Source organism: Camelus ferus, chromosome 2 (assembly GCF_009834535.1).
Source record: "Camelus ferus isolate YT-003-E chromosome 2, BCGSAC_Cfer_1.0, whole genome shotgun sequence".
In the NCBI taxonomy this organism is placed as follows: Eukaryota; Metazoa; Chordata; class Mammalia; order Artiodactyla; family Camelidae; genus Camelus; species Camelus ferus.
The window spans coordinates 3,801,194-3,820,766 of record NC_045697.1 but is presented as its reverse complement, the minus strand read 5'-3'; the positions used below and the strand labels follow the sequence as shown (position 1 = coordinate 3,820,766).

General features: G+C 52.0%; 1 protein-coding gene across 5 annotated transcripts in view; it reads left to right on the top strand.

Moving 5' to 3' along the window:
- TBC1D14 (TBC1 domain family member 14) overlaps nt 1–19,573 on the top strand; it is a 97,758-nt gene that overhangs the window by 77,794 nt on the left and 391 nt on the right. For 4 of the 5 annotated variants that reach the window (XM_032493548.1, XM_032493535.1, XM_032493555.1 and 1 more), the window contains 3 exons: nt 1,663–1,772; nt 10,527–10,785; nt 14,307–16,986. In XM_032493548.1, the coding sequence (XP_032349439.1) occupies nt 1,663–1,772; nt 10,527–10,785; nt 14,307–14,372 (435 nt within the window). In that variant the 3' untranslated portion in view covers nt 14,373–16,986. Of the gene's footprint in view, nt 1–1,662; nt 1,773–10,526; nt 10,786–14,306; nt 16,987–19,573 lie in introns of those variants that run through there. The other variant, XM_032493543.1, reaches the window with a different exon arrangement.

The window sequence follows — 19,573 nt, the reverse complement described above, 5'->3', positions numbered from 1 at the left end:
GTATTATGAAATTGCTGCTAAATGGTGGCTCTCAAGGGAAGTGTAAATTGGCAGTGTCCTTCTGGAAGACGGTTTGGTGTTAGGTGTCAGTAGCAGTAAATGGTGTTGGTGTGTAATTTTCAGAAGAATTGTTTCTAAGAAAATCACAAGTGTGGACAGAGCACTTTGCACAGTGATTATTGCACAGTTATAATTATTCAGTAAAAATTTAAAATTATTTTTCATTGTGAAAATGAAAACTTTTAAAAATGGGTATTTAGGGGAATACAGAATGTTCATTAAAATCTGGAAATATTCTATCCAGTGCAACATTGACATTGCAAACAACTGTACGGGGAAAGATTGAAGATAAAATGCAAATTTTTTCTGAAGTATGTAAAATAGAATATATGCCATAATAGCTACCATATTTAACAATAAAAGGAAGTACACCCAATGTTAATGGATGATCTTTATTCGTTTCTGTACTTCACAAGTTTTCTACAGTGAGCATTTTACAGACACTACTTTCATAGTCAGGAAAAAACCTTTTTTATATGACAAAATGGTTTACATCTAAGTATCTTCTAATTTTGAAGACCCCTTTGGAAACACATGATGAAAAATGAGAAATTTTAGCTTATGTTGTTAAGGAAAAATCACAGAATTGTAATGTTGAGTGGGAGCTGCATCTACAGCAGGGTTTCTCTGCAGCAGCGCCATGGACATCTGGGGCTGCGCAGCTGTGGTGAGGCCGTCCTGTGCATCAGACGCCGTCCAGCAGCACCCCTGGCCTTTCCCCACCAGATGCCAGTAGCACCTCCCTGCTAGATGCAACAATCAGAAATGTCCTGAGGCACAGCCAGGTGTCGCCTGAGAGGCACAGTCGCCCCTACTTGGGAGCCACTGGTTTTCAGAACATCCCTTCACTAAGATGTGCAGACAGCCTCTGAGAGTTGCCGTCTGCCCACAGGCATCCAGCTGGGAAAGGGTGGAACAGAACCAGGCTGTGTCTCAGATGTGTGCCGCTCCTAATCCTGTGTCAGCACCGCCCCTGCTCTGTCCATTTTGTTTTCCTGCAAACCCTGTAAGAAGGTGAAAAGCGTGTGCTGGTAAAACACAGGCCGTGGCTGCTTCCTTTTTCCCCGCAGGGTTTCTCCCTCACTGCATTAAAGGGCTGCACTTCTGAGCCGCAGCAGTGTTGCCCTTGCCTCAATGTTAGTGTTATGTTTTATGTTCCCTCTGGAAATGCTAGGGGTTGGGAGGGAGGCATGCCTGGTTTTTCAGATCGTTTTAGGCAGTTAGTCCATCCCTGGTTCTCAGAGAATGAACCTGTCAGGAGTCAGCCGTTGCTGGGGGACAGGCACAGGTTCAGGGCCCCGCCTCGCCACACGCTGGTGATGTGACCTCATTTGGCAAGTGACAGAACTGTTCTGGGTTTCAGTTCTCTTATCTACAAATTGAAGAAATAATAAGATGCAGCCAGTGATGTGAGACAGAGACCGCTCTTATTGAGATGGTGCACGTGTAGTGCCTGGTTCCAGGTTGCCAGAGAAGATACGTGCGCAGTTACGCGTGAAGATGAGTGTTAGGTTGTAAAGGTGCACGTGTGTTGCCTTTTTTTGTAGACTAGAAGCTTGTGCTGATAATGAGTTTATAGTATGTTTCACATTGTCTCCCTAGATGTTGACTTATTTTGCTGCATTTGAGGTATTCTTTGAAGAAAATTTGCCGAAATTATTTGCCCATTTCAAGAAAAACAACTTAACTCCAGACATCTACCTAATTGATTGGTAAGACTGCATTTTAATGTTTTCAGTGTTTTCTTATCTCCACACCCCTGTTTTTCATTCCTTACTGCCAGCATCTTCCAGGGCTCGGCTGACCCCCACGTCCTGCTTTACCGTCTCCCCCGCGGCCCCGAGCCCTGTGTCCCTGGGCTCATGCTGCTGGTCGTCTGCTCAGCTCTGTTACTCTCTCTGGTGCCTCCTGTGACTCTAACTGGTCCTCCTGAATTCTCTCGGGGAGAACAGTGTCTTGGACCTCTTTGTTTTCAAGGTACTGATATCCATTCCTTCCACGAGACATCACTAAGCACCAGGTCTGTGGAGGCTCTCCGCTAGGATCCCGGACAAGCAGTGAGGGGACTCGGCACTGGCCTGTCCGGAGCTTCTCCCTAGCAGGAGAGACTGTCTGTGGACGGCTGGGGCTGGACAGCAGGTGATGAGTGCCGTCCCTGAAGGAAGGGAAGGACAGAGGCCTGGACCCAGGCTTGGGGGCCAGAGTACACAGAGATGACACAGGAGTTTGAGCCAAGACATGACATGAGTGTGCGGCATTCCAGAATTAGGGCTGCAGCAGTTGGCATGGAGATGTGGGAGCCTGAAGTAAAGGGCAGAGGGCGGCAGGCGAAAGGCTGGGAAGCCGGGTCTGGTGGGTCTCGGATGCCAGGTAGAGGAGCAGACAGGATTACAGGGGCCAGAGGGAGCGGTTGAAGGTTTTTGCTTGGGGTGAGAATGCAGGTGGGCTATACCCAGAAGTGAGTTTTATTTACTTGCAAGGCAGGGGAACCTGGAGGCAGACACATTAAGGAAAAAAAGCCAGGGCTTGAGCTGAGGCTGCGGGAGTGGGTGGAGAGTGGGGAGGAGAGAGATGCTGGAGAGGGAAGCGCTGTGGCCCCAGGGGAGGCTTGTGGCTGTTGGGGAGAGGGCGGAGACGCGTGGTCTGCTCTTGTGGGGCCAGATGCTGGGGGGGGGGGGCTGAGCCCAGCTGAGACCAGAACACAGCAGGGTTGGGTTTGTTGGGACTCTTAGTGGATTTGGCTTTGGACACAGTGGTTCTGAGGTGCCTGTAGGACACTGAGGAAGACTCACAGATACAAGGCTCCAGGGAGTTCTGCAGTGGGGCAGTGGACAGGCAGGTCTTCGTGCATAGGTGCATGTGGTTGTCGGAGGAAAGGCTAGGGCGTCACTCCAGAGAGCGCCAGGGGAGAAGGTGGGCGGTAACTTGGGAGCAAGGTGAGGAGTCTCTCGGGGCCGCATGGTGGGAGGAGCGTGGCTCTGCAGTCCTGCGGTCCCACCCAAGTCCCAGCCTCTCCTGTTACTCACCTATGGCCTGGCCGAGGGCCCTGGAACCTCTCTGAGCCTGCTCCCTCATCTGTAGACCAAGCTGATGAGCCTTTCAGGGCCTTGTCCGTTGACTGCCCGGCATTCCCACCCCGACTCACAGCGGGCTCTGCAGAGGGAAGGAATGTCACTTGACTGAAAGGCCTGTTGGGGCTTCGGCACTAACTTGCACAATGACTCTGAAACTGCCAGGAATGCAGAGCTGGTGTGACTTTTTTTTTTTTTTTTTTTTTTTTGCTCACTTTCTTCATGAGGGAAAAGGCTTCTACAAGGTGAAGTCCCAATGTCGTCGGAAACAAGGCTCCTTTAAATAAAGCCAACTTGTCCACACCCACGGGAACAAGCCTGTGGGATTCTTGGCATTGGCTGCTTCTGCCCTCAACCCTGTTTTGTTCTGATTCTGATGAATTCTTGCCAGGCACAGGGTCTGAGGGTCACAGCTCCTAGCTGTCGTGACAGGTGCTGTGTCACTGTGGGTTAGTATAGTGAGATGGCCGTGAAGTGGCCACTGGTGGGGATGCTGGGCTGGCCTGTCTGGCTGTGCAGGGTGGAAGTGTTTGGGGCCTGCCTTGAAGGGCACCTTTATTTAGCTGACAAATGATTTGTCCACAACACGAACACTCAGCTCTTGTATAGGCTGTCCCTCTGCACCCCTGTTGTGCACGCATGCTGGTCATTTGACCGTGAACCCTGACCTTGAAGGTTCCCAGCCTGGAGCCCGTGACTGGGGGAGGGTGGTAGGGGAGGCTCCTGTGGGACCAGAGTCTTCAGCTTCTACCTGGTCTATTTGAGGCCCCCAGGTTAGATTCTTAGGATTCCAGGCTAAAAGTGAACTTTGGAAAGCACTGTTCTGGAATAGTGACTTTCAAACTTTTTTTACCCTGACTTGTAAAAGGAAGTAAATTCTGTGTTGTGACCCAGCGTGTGGCCGTGTGTGCAGCAACATAGTATGTATACGAAACAGGTTTCATGAACCAGTACCTAGCTGTCACTATGTGCAGAGCATTCAGAAGTTTCCTGTTCTGTTCTGTTTGTTCAAAAAAAAAAAAAAAAAAGCTGGTGCTGATCCAGTGTGATGACAGCATAGGCGGTGGTCGGTGCGGTCACCACGGGCAGGGAGGAGCACTGTCCTGCAGGACGCCTGTCTCTTTCTATTCCAGACTGAAGGTGGGGGGTAGCGGTCGAGGGGACCTGCCTTCATGGACTCCGGTGCTTCTCTCATGATCTCGTGGGACGCTTAGAGCAGCCCCTTCCCGTGGACTGCAGCACCTCTGTCTCACACTTGAGGAAGGTGAGGCTCCAAGAGGCTGAGTGACTTGCCCAAGGCCTCGGGGCTGGCTGAGCGGCAGGGCTGGTGCTCACCTGCTCAGAGCTTGTTCTCTAGGGGCTTTAGCTGTAAGGCAGCATGACCCATGAGGTGGGTCCCGGAGCTCAGGCTCCAAAGATACAGCAGCACGCTGGTGAGGGTACACAGCTCGGGGCAGGCTTGCTGGCGATGCGGGTGGAGCAGAGCACAGAGGTCCGAGTGAAAAGGAGCTGTGAGGACCCCGCTCCAGAGACCACGTGACGTGGTTGGTGCCTGATGCCCCGTGAGTGCTGCCCGCTGTAGTCTGACGAGGGCTCTGCTGGTGCAGGCCTGTCCCTGGCGAGATGCTTGACTGCTTCGTGGAATTAGGACCAGGTGGAACGCTGATGGTAGGGCTAGGCACATAGTAAGTCCTTAGTAGGGATTTAAGCTGAATTAAAGCACAGTGAATTAAGCACAGGAAAACCGTATATTCATGATTTATTCCTTGCAGTCCACATTTATGGATGGTCTGTAATGATTCAGGCTCTTGGTTGGGTGCTAACAGTTAGTTCAAAGCTCAGATCAGAAGCAGGGTAGGCAGTGGGAAGGAAGCCCGGGGAAGGAACAGGTTTGGCCTAGGGCCTGCCCTGGAAGCTGGCGTCTCAGAGGCACTCGTTCTTTTGTTTCACCTTCACGGCCTCTGGAGCAGGTATGTCTTAGCGCAGAGGAAGCTGCCGAGGCCCCTTACGCAGCATCTCGCCTGTAGTGAGTGGTCCAGACCAGTCTCACTCCAGACCTTTTGCTTTTCCTGCTTCATCATGTCACCTTCCCCAAACCGGTGTCTGCACCCCTGACAGCAGGGCCTGCCTCTGAGTTGCATGTGTGGTGGATCTGCACTGTGCACGTGGTCTGCAGGGGCTTCCAGCAGCTCACTCTCCTTTTCCGTGTTGGAGGGCTGTGGGCCCCGTGGTTTGGCTTCCTGAGTGTCCTGGGTGAGCTGTGGTGCTCAGACAAGACGACAGAATCTCCTTTCCTGCCCTGCTGTCTGCCCCAGAGGCCATGTGGGAGTCGCCCCTTCATTCCCAGCGCAGCTTCTCTTCCCCCAGGATTATCGCCTTGTGGCTTTATGTAGGACATTGTCTTGGCCGGTTTGATAGTTACTCTTCCAGAATGCTCTTTCCTCTCCCCTCCGCCCCAGCAGTCAAGGCTTCCCCCATCGCAGCGCTGACCACTGAGGGCATCGTCTGTTTCCTGCTGTGCCTGTAATAGACCAAGCTTTGCCAGTCACCTCTGTGTCCCCAGTGCCTGGACCCATGCCTGGCTCAGAGTCCTAGATCCAAGAATGAATCTGCTCCTGAGGGGCCCCTTCCTGGGCTTAAAATACATGGAATCCGGCCCGAGGCTCACCCGGGTGCTCGCTCCCCAAGTGCACTCAGGGCCGCTGTCTGCCCAGTGCTGCAGAGGCTCCATGGCTGAGGCTCAGATTTGCTCACTGACGCTGCTTTCCTGGCAAGGGGTCCTGTGTAGTGCTTGTCGCTCTTCTCTGCTCGCGCGGAGCTGGGAGGCTTAGGGCAGGGCCTCACCGACTGCGGCCTCCTACAGAGTTGTGAGTGTTCAGTCAGGTGTCCATGTTTTGTGGGAGGGCTGACATGAGGTCATTTGACTTATCAAAATATTTCCCCACTGCTGTCAAATGGCAGAATTACTCAGAGACGTGAGTGGGTTTTGTAGCAAATAATCCTGAATTAACAGAAGAATCAAGCAGTACATTGTACATCACGATTAATGTTTCTTGAATAATGTCTGGTGATACTTGGAGATCTGATCATCATGCTGTCTCTAGGTTAAAGGCATGGTTCAAGGTGAAACTACGAGTCAGGAGATTTTAGTTTCCATCGCATCTTGCATACACTTCACTAATAGCTTCTAACTTTCGGGTTTTGGGTCTGCCTAAGAACTCCAGAGTAGTGTTGGCTTGCTGAGCTCCCAGGCATCCGGAATAGCACCTGGCCGACGTGGGGGCCTCATCAGAATGTGTGCGTGTGTGTGGGGGGGGTGGCACGGAGGAGGCGTCCAAGCCTGCAGTGGGGACACCTGCCCGCAGGAAGGCCCTGCACAGCCCTTGGTCACCAGCCCACCTCGGCCTGGCTGCAATGGAGGCTGCGTTCTAACGCAGGGTTCACCTGTTTCCCTACTGTCTCCTGCCTCTGCTCGGTGCTGGCAGCTCAAGTGAGGGTACCTTTGAGCTCAAGTTAGGGGGTCCTCCCGGGGCACTGCGGTGGATCTGTCTGATTGCTTCCAGGATCGGGGCAAGGGTTGGGCTTGTTAATTAAGTTTGAACTGAGACTTACATAACTACCTTCAGTTTTTAGTGATTGCAGTTCTATATTGGGTGTTTAATGTTGTTTTGTTTAATCCTCACAAGGCCTAAGGAGGCTGAGTGGTTTTCTAGCGATGTCTACGCGAATGGCTGGTCTGGGTTTTTAGGACACGGGGCACACCGTGGTGAGGGGGAGGGGTTCAGGACCACTTCGTAAGCCAGCTTGGGGGACAAAGTCCCATTCTTAGGAACCGGTGAGGATGGGAGCATTCAGGCACAGCTGGCAGTTGGCTGTCAGGCTTTGGAGGTCTAGGTGTGTCTGGTTTTGCTCCTCAGCGGGTGAGACGCTAGAGGACCTTCACCCTTTCCTCAGGCTGAAACCCGCGTTTCCACAGCCTCCCTAGATTTGCAGTTTTCTCACCGTAAAATGGAGATGAAGCTTGTTCTAACTGAGGGATCAAACTGGATGATCCAGGGGGAGCATACGAAGCCGCACCTTGCAGGGAAGCAGGTGCCCGTCGGCTCTGCTTGGTGCTTGCAGCCAGGCCCGCGAGGAGCAGGCGGGGATGTCGGTCCTCCCACCGCGGGCTTCTCAGAAGGAGCCTGTGTCCCCACGCCTGGCTTCGGAAGTGGTGAGCCCCCCTCCCTCCCCGGCGTGCTCCCTCGCTCCCCTGGAAGCTCAGACAAGCAGTTGGAGCAGGCAACGCCAGATAAGAATGCTTTCTGGAAACTGACGGCTTGACAGGAAGAGAACTGTTCCCATTCCCCTCCATGTGCTGTTGGGGAAATAGATACACACCACTCACTCCTTGTCCTTTCTGAGCCTGTTGCCACGTCATTAGTTTAGCAACACAGACATATATGTGTGTGTGTGTGTTGTGTGTACACACACACACACACACAAATACACACAGTGCAGTAATACGCAGCGGTCCAAGGGAGAAAAAGTCATTTCTTGGGGGAGAAAAATCCTCCATTCTCTCCTACTCCAGGGCAAGAACACTCAACAGTCCTGGGAAGGCCGGGGGCTTTCACCGCCCCTCCCTGCTTCTTCCGCCCTCGTCCCGGCTGGAGTGGGCTGAGGCCCCAGCACTGTGCCGCGGGGAGCCGACTGGAAGCGCTTGAGGCGGGGAGGCCGAGTGCAGACGGCAGCGTGCTCGCTCCGGAGGGCGGCTTCCCTGGCTGCCCTGCTCGCTCACTGCATCCCCTGGGGCCGAGTGGCTCCTCACCTGCATGAATGGGGCCCGATGAACCACTCTCCTGAGAATGAAGTGGGGGAGCGTCGTTGAAGTGTCCTATTCACAGCTAAACGTGGTTTAAAATAGTCAAGCATTTGACAGCCGCTGGTAATGAATGGTTTTGCAGTGAGAGGGGAGATGAGAGGAGAGGGAGAGGGGCGCTTGAGGACACGGATGCGCGTCTGAGCAGTCCTGCTGCGGGAGGCGGGGAGGCGGACACCCTCCCTGCTCAGACGCTGCAGGAGCAGGAGGACTGCCTAAGGACTGCCTCGGACTAGAGCCCAGGGCCCAGGAGCTGGTCACTGGAAGGCCCGCCGGAGTCTGCAGGGGAAGGTAGCCGGGGTGTCCATCCCCGCTTGATGACTGTATGAAAGGGACATGTGAGGTGCAGCGTAAACATGAACGTCACGGGCCTGGAGTGTGGCTCCCCTGGTCTTTCGATGTCGGCTTAATCTTGTACAGTTCAAAATATATCTAGAGGAGTATATGGAGACCCACACACAAATCTGAACTCAGTATTATGCTAAAGAAATTAATTTTGTTATTTCTCTCTCTTCTTTGCCTATAGTTACTGTATTTCTCCATCATTTTTTACTTAACACCCTGCTTTTAAGGTGTGAGGGCTTGATTCCCACCAGTGAACTGGTGGGTGAGAAGCAGTGCTGGAGATTAGGTCAGGTCTCTTCACTTTTGAAAAATAAAACTTCCTCCAGATGGAACTGAGAACGCTTTTCAGATTGCAACTAGAAACGGGTCTCTTGATTCTCTCTTGAACTGTGTCTTCTAGACCGACAGTGAAATGGGTTTCGGTTTCTTGAGAAAGGAGAAGCTAAGGCTGAAGGTCCTCTGTGGCTCCGACAGGTCAGGTGTCCTCCCAGCACGACCGCGTGCTGCCCAAGGGCACGCCGTGCACTCCCGGCGCTCGGGGCGTGGGCTCTGGGATGGCTTCAGGGTCTGACTCTGCCACTTACTGGTGGCAGGACCTGGAGTGATTTCTTCCTGACATCTGCCTCCCTCTTCCATCATCTGAGTTGAAATCTAAATTATTACACTTTTCTTTAGTCTCTTAAGAGTTTTAAAGCACTAACAAGGGGCAGCCTTGAACATTATTGGGTCTTCATCAGCATGTAGTGTTGAATATATGCCCTTAACTGCATGGAACGTCCTCCGGGTCCTGGAGGAAAGGCTGTTTCTGGGGCAGAGCATCCTCCCAGGCGAGAGAGTCGAGTAAATTGCACCCTGGAGTTCACCGCAGACCGAAAGCCTGTACCCATGAAACTAGGGAGCATATTTGCCAGTACGGCGTAACATTCCTGGTAGAATCTTTTCTAGGGAGGTGAGAGTCCTGCTCTTCAAGGCCTGGTGACATTACCTCCTGACCAGAGCCCTGCGTCTAAGTCCAACACTTGAGTTCAGGTGCCTTCATGGGCCCCGCGTGTCTCTTGAGTCAGCATGGACACTAAGGAAAAACTGAGACCTGCAGAAAAGTGGTTTTCCAGGAGGGATAAAGTATCCCCCAGCAGATGAGAGTCAGCACCTGTCATGAGGACTCGTCCACCTGGTGAGAGGGCAGTGAGAATCTCTGACGTCTGTGACGTTCTTAAGTGGACTGGGAGCTTGCCCGCACACTTACTCGGCAGAGATCGCCAGATGCGGTGCTGGTGCTGAGGGTGGGGGTGAGATGGGCCAGGTCCCTACTCTCGGGCAGTCTCCGTGGGAGACAGACATGAACACAGCGTGTTGTGATGAGCACCAGGGCAGGGGGAGCCCAGAGCGGGAAGGAGCATCTGGCTGGGCCTGGGGATCAGGAGATGTCCTGGACATGGTGCCCGGGCTGTGGCTCATAGCTGCAGGAGGAGGGCAGATTCACAGGGATCCAGTTTGGTCGACATCTCAACCTGACTCGCCTCGCTTTGTGACATGGCCACGTTCCAAGGTAGAAGCGGTTAGACCTGATGACGTATGATCACCGAGGATTGTATTTATTTGGTAGTTTGGACTGTGATAATCACGTTTTTTGAAGGGAACACATATCTGTATTTCACTTTTTTTTTATCTCATGGTTTGCATTGTTAAATATAAGATCAGTTTCTTGTAATCTACCCTCAGATTTTTGGGAAAATTTTTCTTTGTTCCTTTGCTGACCCCTACTGGGACAGAAGTGTACAGCAGTCTTCGGAAGTCAGGTGTACAAGTGCACAGAACTAGATATTTCTGTCTACTGTTTCCAGTCCCCACCAGACCCTTAAGTCTTGTCGGCTGTATTAACCTTGTATCTGGCACCTCCCACAGGGGAATAAGCACATAGCAGGTGCTCGTAAATACTTGTTGCATGTAAAGGTAACTGGTATCTGTAATTCAGAAATTGTATGGTGTTTGAGATTCTTTGTGACAGTTAATGCTGTTTTGTAAAATGTTTAAATTGACCTTCAGAGTGAAATCAGGCCGAGAGTCCCCTCCCCGCAGTGTGAGTATGAGAGCTACTAACTGAGGGAGCATTCTAATGGATTAGACCTGAATTGAGAGTGCGCTCTTTGTGCCATCTGAAATCTGAAAAACTCAAACTTTTTCCCCAGGATCTTTACTTTATATAGCAAGTCTCTGCCCCTTGACCTGGCCTGTCGTATATGGGATGTGTTCTGCCGGGACGGGGAGGAGTTTCTGTTCCGCACGGCCCTGGGCATCCTGAAGCTGTTCGAGGACATCCTGACCAAGATGGACTTCATTCACATAGCCCAGTTCCTGACGCGGCTGCCCGACGACCTGCCGGCTGAGGAGTTCTTTGCTTCCATAGCTGCTGTGCAGATGCAGAGTCGGAACAAGAAGTGGGCTCAGGTGAGCGGTGGCTCAGCAGTCAGCTCAGGAAGTCAGCTACCTGTGAGCAGACGGCCCTCCGTACGGCAGTTCCGGGGCTGCACGTGCGGTGGCCTGGGTCTGAGGCTTGGCTCTGCCACAGGGGGTCTTGGGCAGTCATCTCCTCTTTGGGTCTGTGTCGGAGGAAGGGGCTGGATAATAAAAGCCCTCCCACCCGTTCTGCAGTGGCAAGGCGGGGCGCGGGCAGAACTTTGAATCAGCTGTCACAGTGCTCTCTGCACGTTAGACAGCATTTTGCTAACCGATCCCTTTCCCCCCTTTTTAAACGTCAGAGACAGAAAGCAGGGAAACTAACACTGCCGTGCCCCGCTCCCTCCCTCACCATGGGTGTGCCCGGGACAGGGTGGTGAACAGAGGAGGCCCAGAGAGCAGGCACAGGGGAGGCGGGGAGGGGGCTTCGGGATGTGTTGCCCCAGCTCACCTGTTAGCAAAGCAGCCAAGTAACAGCATGGGAGCGGCCCAGCTTGGGCCTCCATCTTCTAGGTCCCTCGCATCTCCTTTGGGCATTCCTCATAGGTTACGTCCCCTGTGGGCTTGGCCAGGGTCATCTGAATCCTAGTCTTTATCTTTCTAAAAAGGGAAAACTAAAACCTTGATTCTTGGCCCTGCAGCTGCTGTTTGCCTGAGCATCAGGGCCTAGTTGGTTGATGTCTGGGGAGGCTTGTATGTGCCCAGTACTTGTTCCTGATTTATTTTTCTTATTAGTGGAAGATTTAAAGTGCACTGAGAAACAGAATGAAATAGAATAACGAGCCCCTGTGCGCCTGTCAAATATCCAGTCAGTTTTCATATTTCTACTTGTTTCCAAAGGTCACCAGTAGTTTCATAGGCTGCTTGAACCAGGATCCAGATAAGTCTACACATTGCAATTGGCTGAAAGATCTTTTAAGTCTTTTTTAACGTATAGGGCTGCCCACCTTTCCACTTCTCCCTTCTCCCTTCACCCTTTATTTAGTGAAGAAGTGATGCCATTTGCCCATTAGCATTTCCCACAGTCTGGATTTTGCTGGTTAGATCCCTGCGGTGTGTTTAATGTGGTCTTTCTATTCCGCATGTCCTGTAAATCGGCAGTTAGATCTCAAGGCTCGATCGGGTTCCCAGTTTTTATGTTTGGTCACATTACTTCGTAGGTTATCAGACTATTTCCCTTTGATCTTAGCCAGCAGCTTATTTTTATAACAGCTTTATTAGTTTACATACCATAAAATTCACCGTTTTTTAAAAGTGTACAAGTTCAGTGCCTGTTTATGTATTAAACCAGAGAGTTTCCCCTCTCACCTGGGCCCTTCGTTCAACCCCCTGCGCTGGCCATTCCCTTCCTCCCTGTCCCCAGGTCTGACGTGCTCTGTGGCTGGCGGACTCCCTTCCTGTCTGGGTCTTTGGGGAAGGAGCATAGCTGCTGTGGAGGGACCGTGGGTCAGTCTGTGAAATGCTCCCCTGGTTTTACGTGGGGGGGAGCACTATTTTGTGCTTAGGGGGTTATCAGTAGCATTTCTAAAATAAATACAATGTTTATAAAAAGGAGTGAAGTACCAACACTTGCTACAGTATGGATGAACCTTGGAAGCATTATATTATGTGAAAAAGCCAGACATGAAAGACTGTTTGATTCCATTCACATGCAGTTGCAGAACAGGGAGCTCTGTAGAGACAGGAAGTAGATTAGTGGTTGCCAAGGGAGTGGATGAGGTGGGGACAGGGCTGTGGTAGCCAGAGGATACGGGGTTACTTCTTGAGGTGATGAAAATGTTCTAAAATGGACTGTGGTGAGGTTTGCACACGTCTGTGAATATACTAAGAAGCAATGAATTGTACACTTTAAATGGGTAAATTACATGTTACGTGAATTATATACCAGGAAAACCTTTTAAAAAATGCACTGAGCTCGTGTGTGAGCAGGACTGGCTGTATAATTATCAGGGATCTGGTGAAAGAAGAGCCTTTCTCTGATTAAGAAACAAATGCGCAATGCAAAACGAAACTCTGGGGCCACGTGTTCAGAGTTAGTATGGAGAATTCCAGGATGGCGACTGCAGAGCATTAGGCTCAGTAGGGCCCCTCCGAATGCATGGGCTTCACGCCCACGAAGCTGGCCTGTGTGTAAGTGCGCGAGGAGTCTCCTGCGGGTCAGTCACTTAGAGCGGTTTTCTGAAATAGCTACAGGAAGCCAGGGCCGTTGCTGATAGCCTTTATTCAGCACAGAACTGTTACTCCCTTGACTTTCCAACTTGTGTGGTCACAGGCCTGCTGATCTTCCTTTGTTCTTCACCGGTCCTTCCCTCCGTCCCCCAACTCGCACACCCGCAGAAACACGCAAAGAGGGAAGGGTTGAGCCCACATCTGTCATTTAGCTTCTTGCATTTTAGGTGAAGATTACTGGTTAACACCAGATCAGAGGTTATTAAATAGTAGGACATTCTCCAGTAGTGGGATAGTAATAGGGGTTGGCCTGAGGGCAGGCATCAGTGAGTTTATTCAGTTCCAGGTCCCACGGGAGTTGTGGCCCATGCCCATTTCTCTTAAATGCTGTACTTAAGGTTTAAACTCTGGTGAACTTTATAAAACAGGTAAACGTTTATGCTTGGTCGGCAGTCCCATTTACCTAGAGGTGGCTTTTATCTACTGTTAGCCCCCCTGTGCAATTTATTTGAAGCCCACATAAAATGTTTCTGCTTTATAGCTTGTAATTTGTAATTCAGTCAAAGTGGCATAGTGCCTGACCCAAGTAGTTTAGCACTGGTGCTGCAAAGATGCCCTTGGTTTTAAAATCAAACAAATCTGAGTTTGAATCCACACAGGCTGTTTGGCTTTTAGCAAGTCACTTGTCTGAGTGTCTGTTGCTCAGGTGACGTACAGCGTTGCATGGATTAAACAGCCACTGTGCCGGAGGTGCTTTGGGAGAGCTTGACTGGGCCGGAGTGGGCGCGCAATAACCGCGGCCTGTTGTTGTCACTGCGGCTGGTAGGCAGTCACAGTGGAATGTGATATTTAGAAAAATAAAGGTGTTAGCCAGAAGCTGAGAGAGCAGAGAGGAGGGAGCGAAGTCACCCTGGGGAAGCTCAGGAAGGCGTGGGAAGAGCTGATATCTCTCAGGCCTGAAAAGGGCGCATGGTTTGCTGGCGAAGAGAGGGGGCAGGTCAGCGGGAGCCCAGGAGGGCAGGTTGGTGTCCCGGAGTGGGAAGCCCGGCGTTGGTGGTGGCGAGTGCAGGGGCCGGAGCCAGACTGCGGAAGGAGAGGAGCCTGGGAGCCCCGCCTCGACACTGGCACCTGGGGGCCGGTAGGGAGTGGCTGTGGGGCACGAGCCCAGATGGCGTGGTTAGGTTTCCATGTTGGAAGGTGAGTGGAGGCAGGTGTGGAAGATGGACCAGAGCAGGGACAGGTGGGGAGGCAGACGCGGGGCTGCTGCGGTTCCTGTCACACTGGTCGGGATGTGTGTTCAGCGTGTACTGAGGTCGCCCACCCCTGTCTCCCTGTGTCCCCAGGTACTGACCGCACTGCAGAGGGACAGCCGGGACGTGGAGAAAGGAAGCCCGTCTCTCAGACACTGAGGCGGCAGGTGGACTTGTGCTCGGTGCTGAAGCACGGCTCCAGGCGGCTCCTGCGGTGCCGCAGGCAGACACACAGGCGGCTCAGAAGAACAGGGGCTGTTCCATGTTTGATTCCTAATACTGGAGTTGGCCTTAAACAAAATAGAACAACAACAAAAACTTGTAAAGAATTAAACCAAGGCTCAGCCTTAAGAAGCTCAGTGGGATGATGGCCTAATATTGACCGTGGTCACCACTGCATATTCTGCATGGTTTAAAAATAGGGCAGTGGCTAATCCCCTCCCCTCATCAGCAAAAGTTAATTAAATTGTAATGCTTTTATGTCAACTACTGGAAAGTACATTACAATCTTTCATAGCCGGGGTGCATGAGAAATGTTGTTTGGAGACCTCAGAGATGTTATTGGCTCATATTTACATATTTTAGTAAGAAAGAGATTGCTGGTTTAGTTACCAAGATAATCTTTCCCGAGCCGGAGGTCTTGTTTTTGAAGCCCATCTACCAAAGATAGCATTACAGGACGACGGGCTTTCAATCCTGGCGAGTGCGCACGGGCTCCCCGGACACGGTCTGACCTTCAGGGTGACCTTTTACCATATTGCCTTGACAAAATTACAGCACGAGGGCTGAAAATGCACGCCTAGACTCCCACGGGCAGCCTGCCCTCCCAGAGATTGCTCCCACATTTGCTGAGTAATGCGAGCTGGAGCAGGAAGAGCTGCTCACAGACGCCTGTGACAGTGAAGACGGGCTTAAAGCTGGTGCAGAACAGAATGGAGACAGCCTCCCTTTAACCAGAGGGGAGGGGAGAGGATGTTGAGACCTGCCCGCTCCTGCAGCCTGTCGTTTCTGTGGAGGCTGGGGGGGGGGGGGTGGGCGTGGGGCCACTGCTCCCTGGCTGTGAAAGCTTGCTCCTCTCTGTCACCTGATGGCAGGTGCAGTCCTGCGTGCAGTCATCCCGCCTCACACATTTAACGCAAAGGTAGACGGCTGTCAGGGCTGAGGAGCGAGCAGCACCCACCCGGCAGCCCAGACGGCCTGGCCAGAACGCTCAGTATCCGAACTGTCAGCCTGTCCCCGTCGCAGCTGCTTTCCCCCAAGTTCATTAGCAGCCTTTTTGTTGTAGCTTTTTCTTGACTAATTGGAGAACTTCATAGTAAGAACTTCGGTTATCCAAATTCTAAGAAATGAACACTTTTTGCAGAGGAGTCCAGAGGGCAGGCAGATCTCTATGGAAACGGGTTGCCATGTGATGCTGCGTTAGTGTGCTGGTCTCTGGGAGGGCCCGGCGGGCCAGGCTCGAGGGTGCCTCCTGTCTGCAGCGAGTGCTGGCGGGGCCTGCCACCCTGCAGCCCGCCTCAGCCACACCCCCCCAACCCCGGGAGTGCCCGTGGCTGACCTCGTTTCTGACCCCGGGAGCCCCAGCTCTGAGCGCAGTGCAGCAAGTTGATGCGGGCTGGCGGCAGAGCCTACCTGGCGTTATTTTTGTAGGTTTTCTATGTCTGCCATGTCTGCTGATGACACTTCAGGTGCAGAGCAAGCCCCGAGCCAGTGGTGGTCCTCGTGCCCCGTGTTTTTTCCCTCCTGTTCCTGACTGAACCCTCCAGGAGGTGGCGGAGCTGAGCGCGCGTACCACTTTCTGCCTCAGCCTTTAAACGCTGGCTTGCCCGACGTCTTGGAGGAGGCGTCTGTCTCCACCGGGCTCTCGGCAGCCTTCCAGACGCAGCCGTTCCCCGACGTCACGGGCTGAGGCCCTTCCGCTGTTCCTCACAGGTGTACTCAGTTTTATTCCGTGATGTGGGCTTTCTGTTCTTGAAAGATGTATATATTTTCTTACTGTACATAAAGATGTTCCTTAAGTGGTGACAGAAAGCAAGGGGACAGGGCGGCGGGCAGGCCTCCAGAAAGCATTCTTGGGACCCCGGGGTAGTCAGACCCCAGCCTCAACGCTGTTGTCAGTTTGATACAAACCTCGTGGGCAGCACCATGTATGCATTCAGTTTTCAAATAGGATTCCAGGCCAGTCTGGAATACCTCCAAGTCTTCAGTTCAGAAGAGGTTCTCGTGACCTGTTCAGGGGGCACACGAGGCCTAGCTGGATCGATACGTCCACTTCAGAGGCCGGGAAGGTATGAGTCCCCATCTGGGGTCACCTCGCCCCTTTCCACGGAGGGCAGAGGGCCGCCGGCCTGCACAGGGCTGTGCTGCTCTGCTTGACAATCCTGTTTAGTAAAACTGGAAACAAATTGAAATGCTGCCCCCAAGGAGATGGCCCTCTGCCCTTCCCACACCGTTGGTTTTCAGAACCTAGGTCTTCTGGTTCAGGACTCTGGGCAGCTGGCACTTTAGGGTTGAAAGTGGTGTCCCCACCAGTCATCAAAATCCCATCTGGAAAAATGTTCACTTCAAAAGGTACTTTTTAACTGCTCAGTTTTTTGACTATTTTAAATAGTTTGCTGATAGAAGACTCCTGATGACACTTGCTACAATATCATGTTTTAATTGCTTGTACAGCTAACCTTTAATTTTATTTAGTAAAGTGTATCAAACTAGGACTTTTTGGATTGTAAATATGTGGTTTTATTAAATAAAAGTCATGTAAAATTGTTACTTACGTTCACTGCAGTTTGGTTTACAGTTTGAGTTACCACCTTGAAGTACGGTGAAACTTGACTTTGAGCGTCATACCGTTTGAATGCTTTAAAATCCCCTCATTAGTCTCAGTTACATAAAAAGGTGATGCAGTTGTGGTCGTTTGGTCAGGGGATTGGACAGTTAGTGCCACACCCCTTCTCCTAAGCTTGCTGCTTCTCTCAAGCCTGACTGCCTGAGGCTAGAGTCCCTGGTCCCTCAGGCCCACGAGTCTGCCCCATTCTCCCGCGCACACCCCTAGGCATGCCACCCGTCCCAGCAGGTCGTCAGCATTACCTCATACCTGCTGGAAGCCCTGTGATGGCAGCCGGGTGGCCCGGCCTCTTCCCTGGGCCACTGTGCCTCCGTTTCCACCTGTGGAGTGGAGATCCCAGTGCCGCCCCAGGCGGTGACAGTGAGCAGGCCCCGGCCTCAGGTCCCCGCAGAACTGAGCAGAGCGGCGCTCACGTTGTAGGTGGTGCTGCCCAGAGACAGCAGCCTGCGGGGCGTCTGCTCTGATGTCTTTGGCCTGCACACGACAGTCAGAATCTGTGCCCTGCATCTCCATGGGCGAACTGCGTCACCGCCCTGGGCCACGGTTCTGTTCCCTCCATTCTCTGCAGGCCGAGGGTGGTCGAAGGGGCTCACTCACTGCTCCCCCAATGCCAGGCCCTGGGCGGAGTGCTCAGTCAGTGACCTCACTGGTCTCCACAGCAGCTCTGGCTCAGAGAAATGATTGGCTTGGGCTCCTATGGCCAGTTAGCGGCAGAGCTGGAGTTCAAAGCTGTGGCTCCAGTTCAAAGTTCAGACTCCAGCCTTGTGGTTCCCCAGCCCTTGCTCAGAAACACCCCTCTCCAGAGAACAGCTCTGCTCCAGGGCCTTTGGAAGCTTCTGGTAGCTTGGACCTCCACTCCAAGCAGGGAGGGCCATGCCCACCGGCCGGCCCCTCGCGGAGATCCCCGGGAAATGCATGAGCAGTGGGGTGGAAGTTGTGGAATATTCTCCTGAGAGAAACTGGGGGGCTGACGGTTCAGAAACCAGCACCCGATGTGTGCAGCCTGCCTCCAAGGCAAGAGAGGGAATGAGATGCTGCACCAGCCGGGCGGGAGGCAGGGAGCCACCAGGCTGGACCTTGAGGTGAGTGTTGGTTCCTAGGGGACCAGAGGAAGGGCGCGGCCAGAGGGGGAGGCCCATGAGCCAAGGCCAGTCCTCAGAGGGGCCCCCAAGCGCAGACCTGCCCACCTAGGACTCAGCTGTGCACTTACTTTGCTCCAGGCTCCTCGCCTGATCTAGGACAGAGCTGCCCCACCAGGCTTGGCAACGCCAAGGCCCTGTACTCAGGACTAGCTGCCCGAGCCCCTTGCCCAGGGTGCCTGAGCCCTGCGGGGTTCCCTGTTGGAAGGAGGGCCAGTGGCCTCCTCCCCCGCCCACGGGCTCCACCCAAGTCTCACAGTTTTCTTAAACACGTTTCTTCAGCTGCTTCACCCTGTTCAGAGCTCCTGGCAGAGACTGTTCCAACCAAAAGTAAATTCACATTTAAGGGGCAGATTAGCTGGAGGTTAAGAACTGGAAAATTTTTTTTAAGCCTTTTAATATTATAGGAAAGTTCTTCATTCTTAGAAAATAGACTTTGGAAGAAATCTGACTGCGGACAACATGACACAGAAGACACAAAGATTCAACTCAAATTTGACGGTCTTGAGTATGTAAACATTTGTTAATCTCCCTCATCCATCGAAGTCTGAGAATCAGTTCAGTGCTTTGCTTGGTCAAAAGCAATCATTTCAACAACTTCTTAAGGTTTCTTAAGAACTGGAGAATTTAAATTCTCTTAAGCCTTGTCTCCCTTTTCTGTAACCGAAGGTTAAGAAGAGTGCCCAGCACCTATCCCCTGGCTTCTGAGGATTAAAATAATCCTAAAATGCTGTACTAATTGTGTCATTAAAAGAAACAACTGCCATTGGAATCATGCTCCTGGCATGTAAACTTTTAGTATCTTACACTCACTCTTGGTGAACGTATGAATTTTAAAAATTGGGATTTTTTTCCCCCTAATTAAATGCCCGTTCATGGTATAAAATTTGGAAATACAGAAACACAAACACACATGTCGTAACTTCACCACCCAGAGAAGAGACTTTTTTCGTATTTTTGTCTTTTATTCCTATAAATAAATTTGTCCCTATTTTACAGGTGGGTACGTTGAGGCTTAGGAAGCTGAGGTATTAGTCCCAGGGCATACTGAGAAGACGGCTGAATGCTGGCCAGCCTGATTCCAAAGTCTTTTCTCCAGCACTGCACGTCTTCCCCTTCTAGGTACATCTGTGTAGTCCTTGGCATCCTTTGGGTGAAAAAATAGAAGACTTCATCGATTAAAAAATTGGAGAGGGTGTACATTTATTCACTGAAGTACTTAGACGTTGGTTATTACGTGCGAAGTCGGAGCCACGGACTTGAGCAGCGCCCTTCCAGCTAGCTGCTCTGACGAGTCGTCCCAACACGGGGGATGTAGTCTCCTGGAGCCCTTTCCTTGCGTAGCATTTTCATGCTTCATCACTCTGACTTAAAAG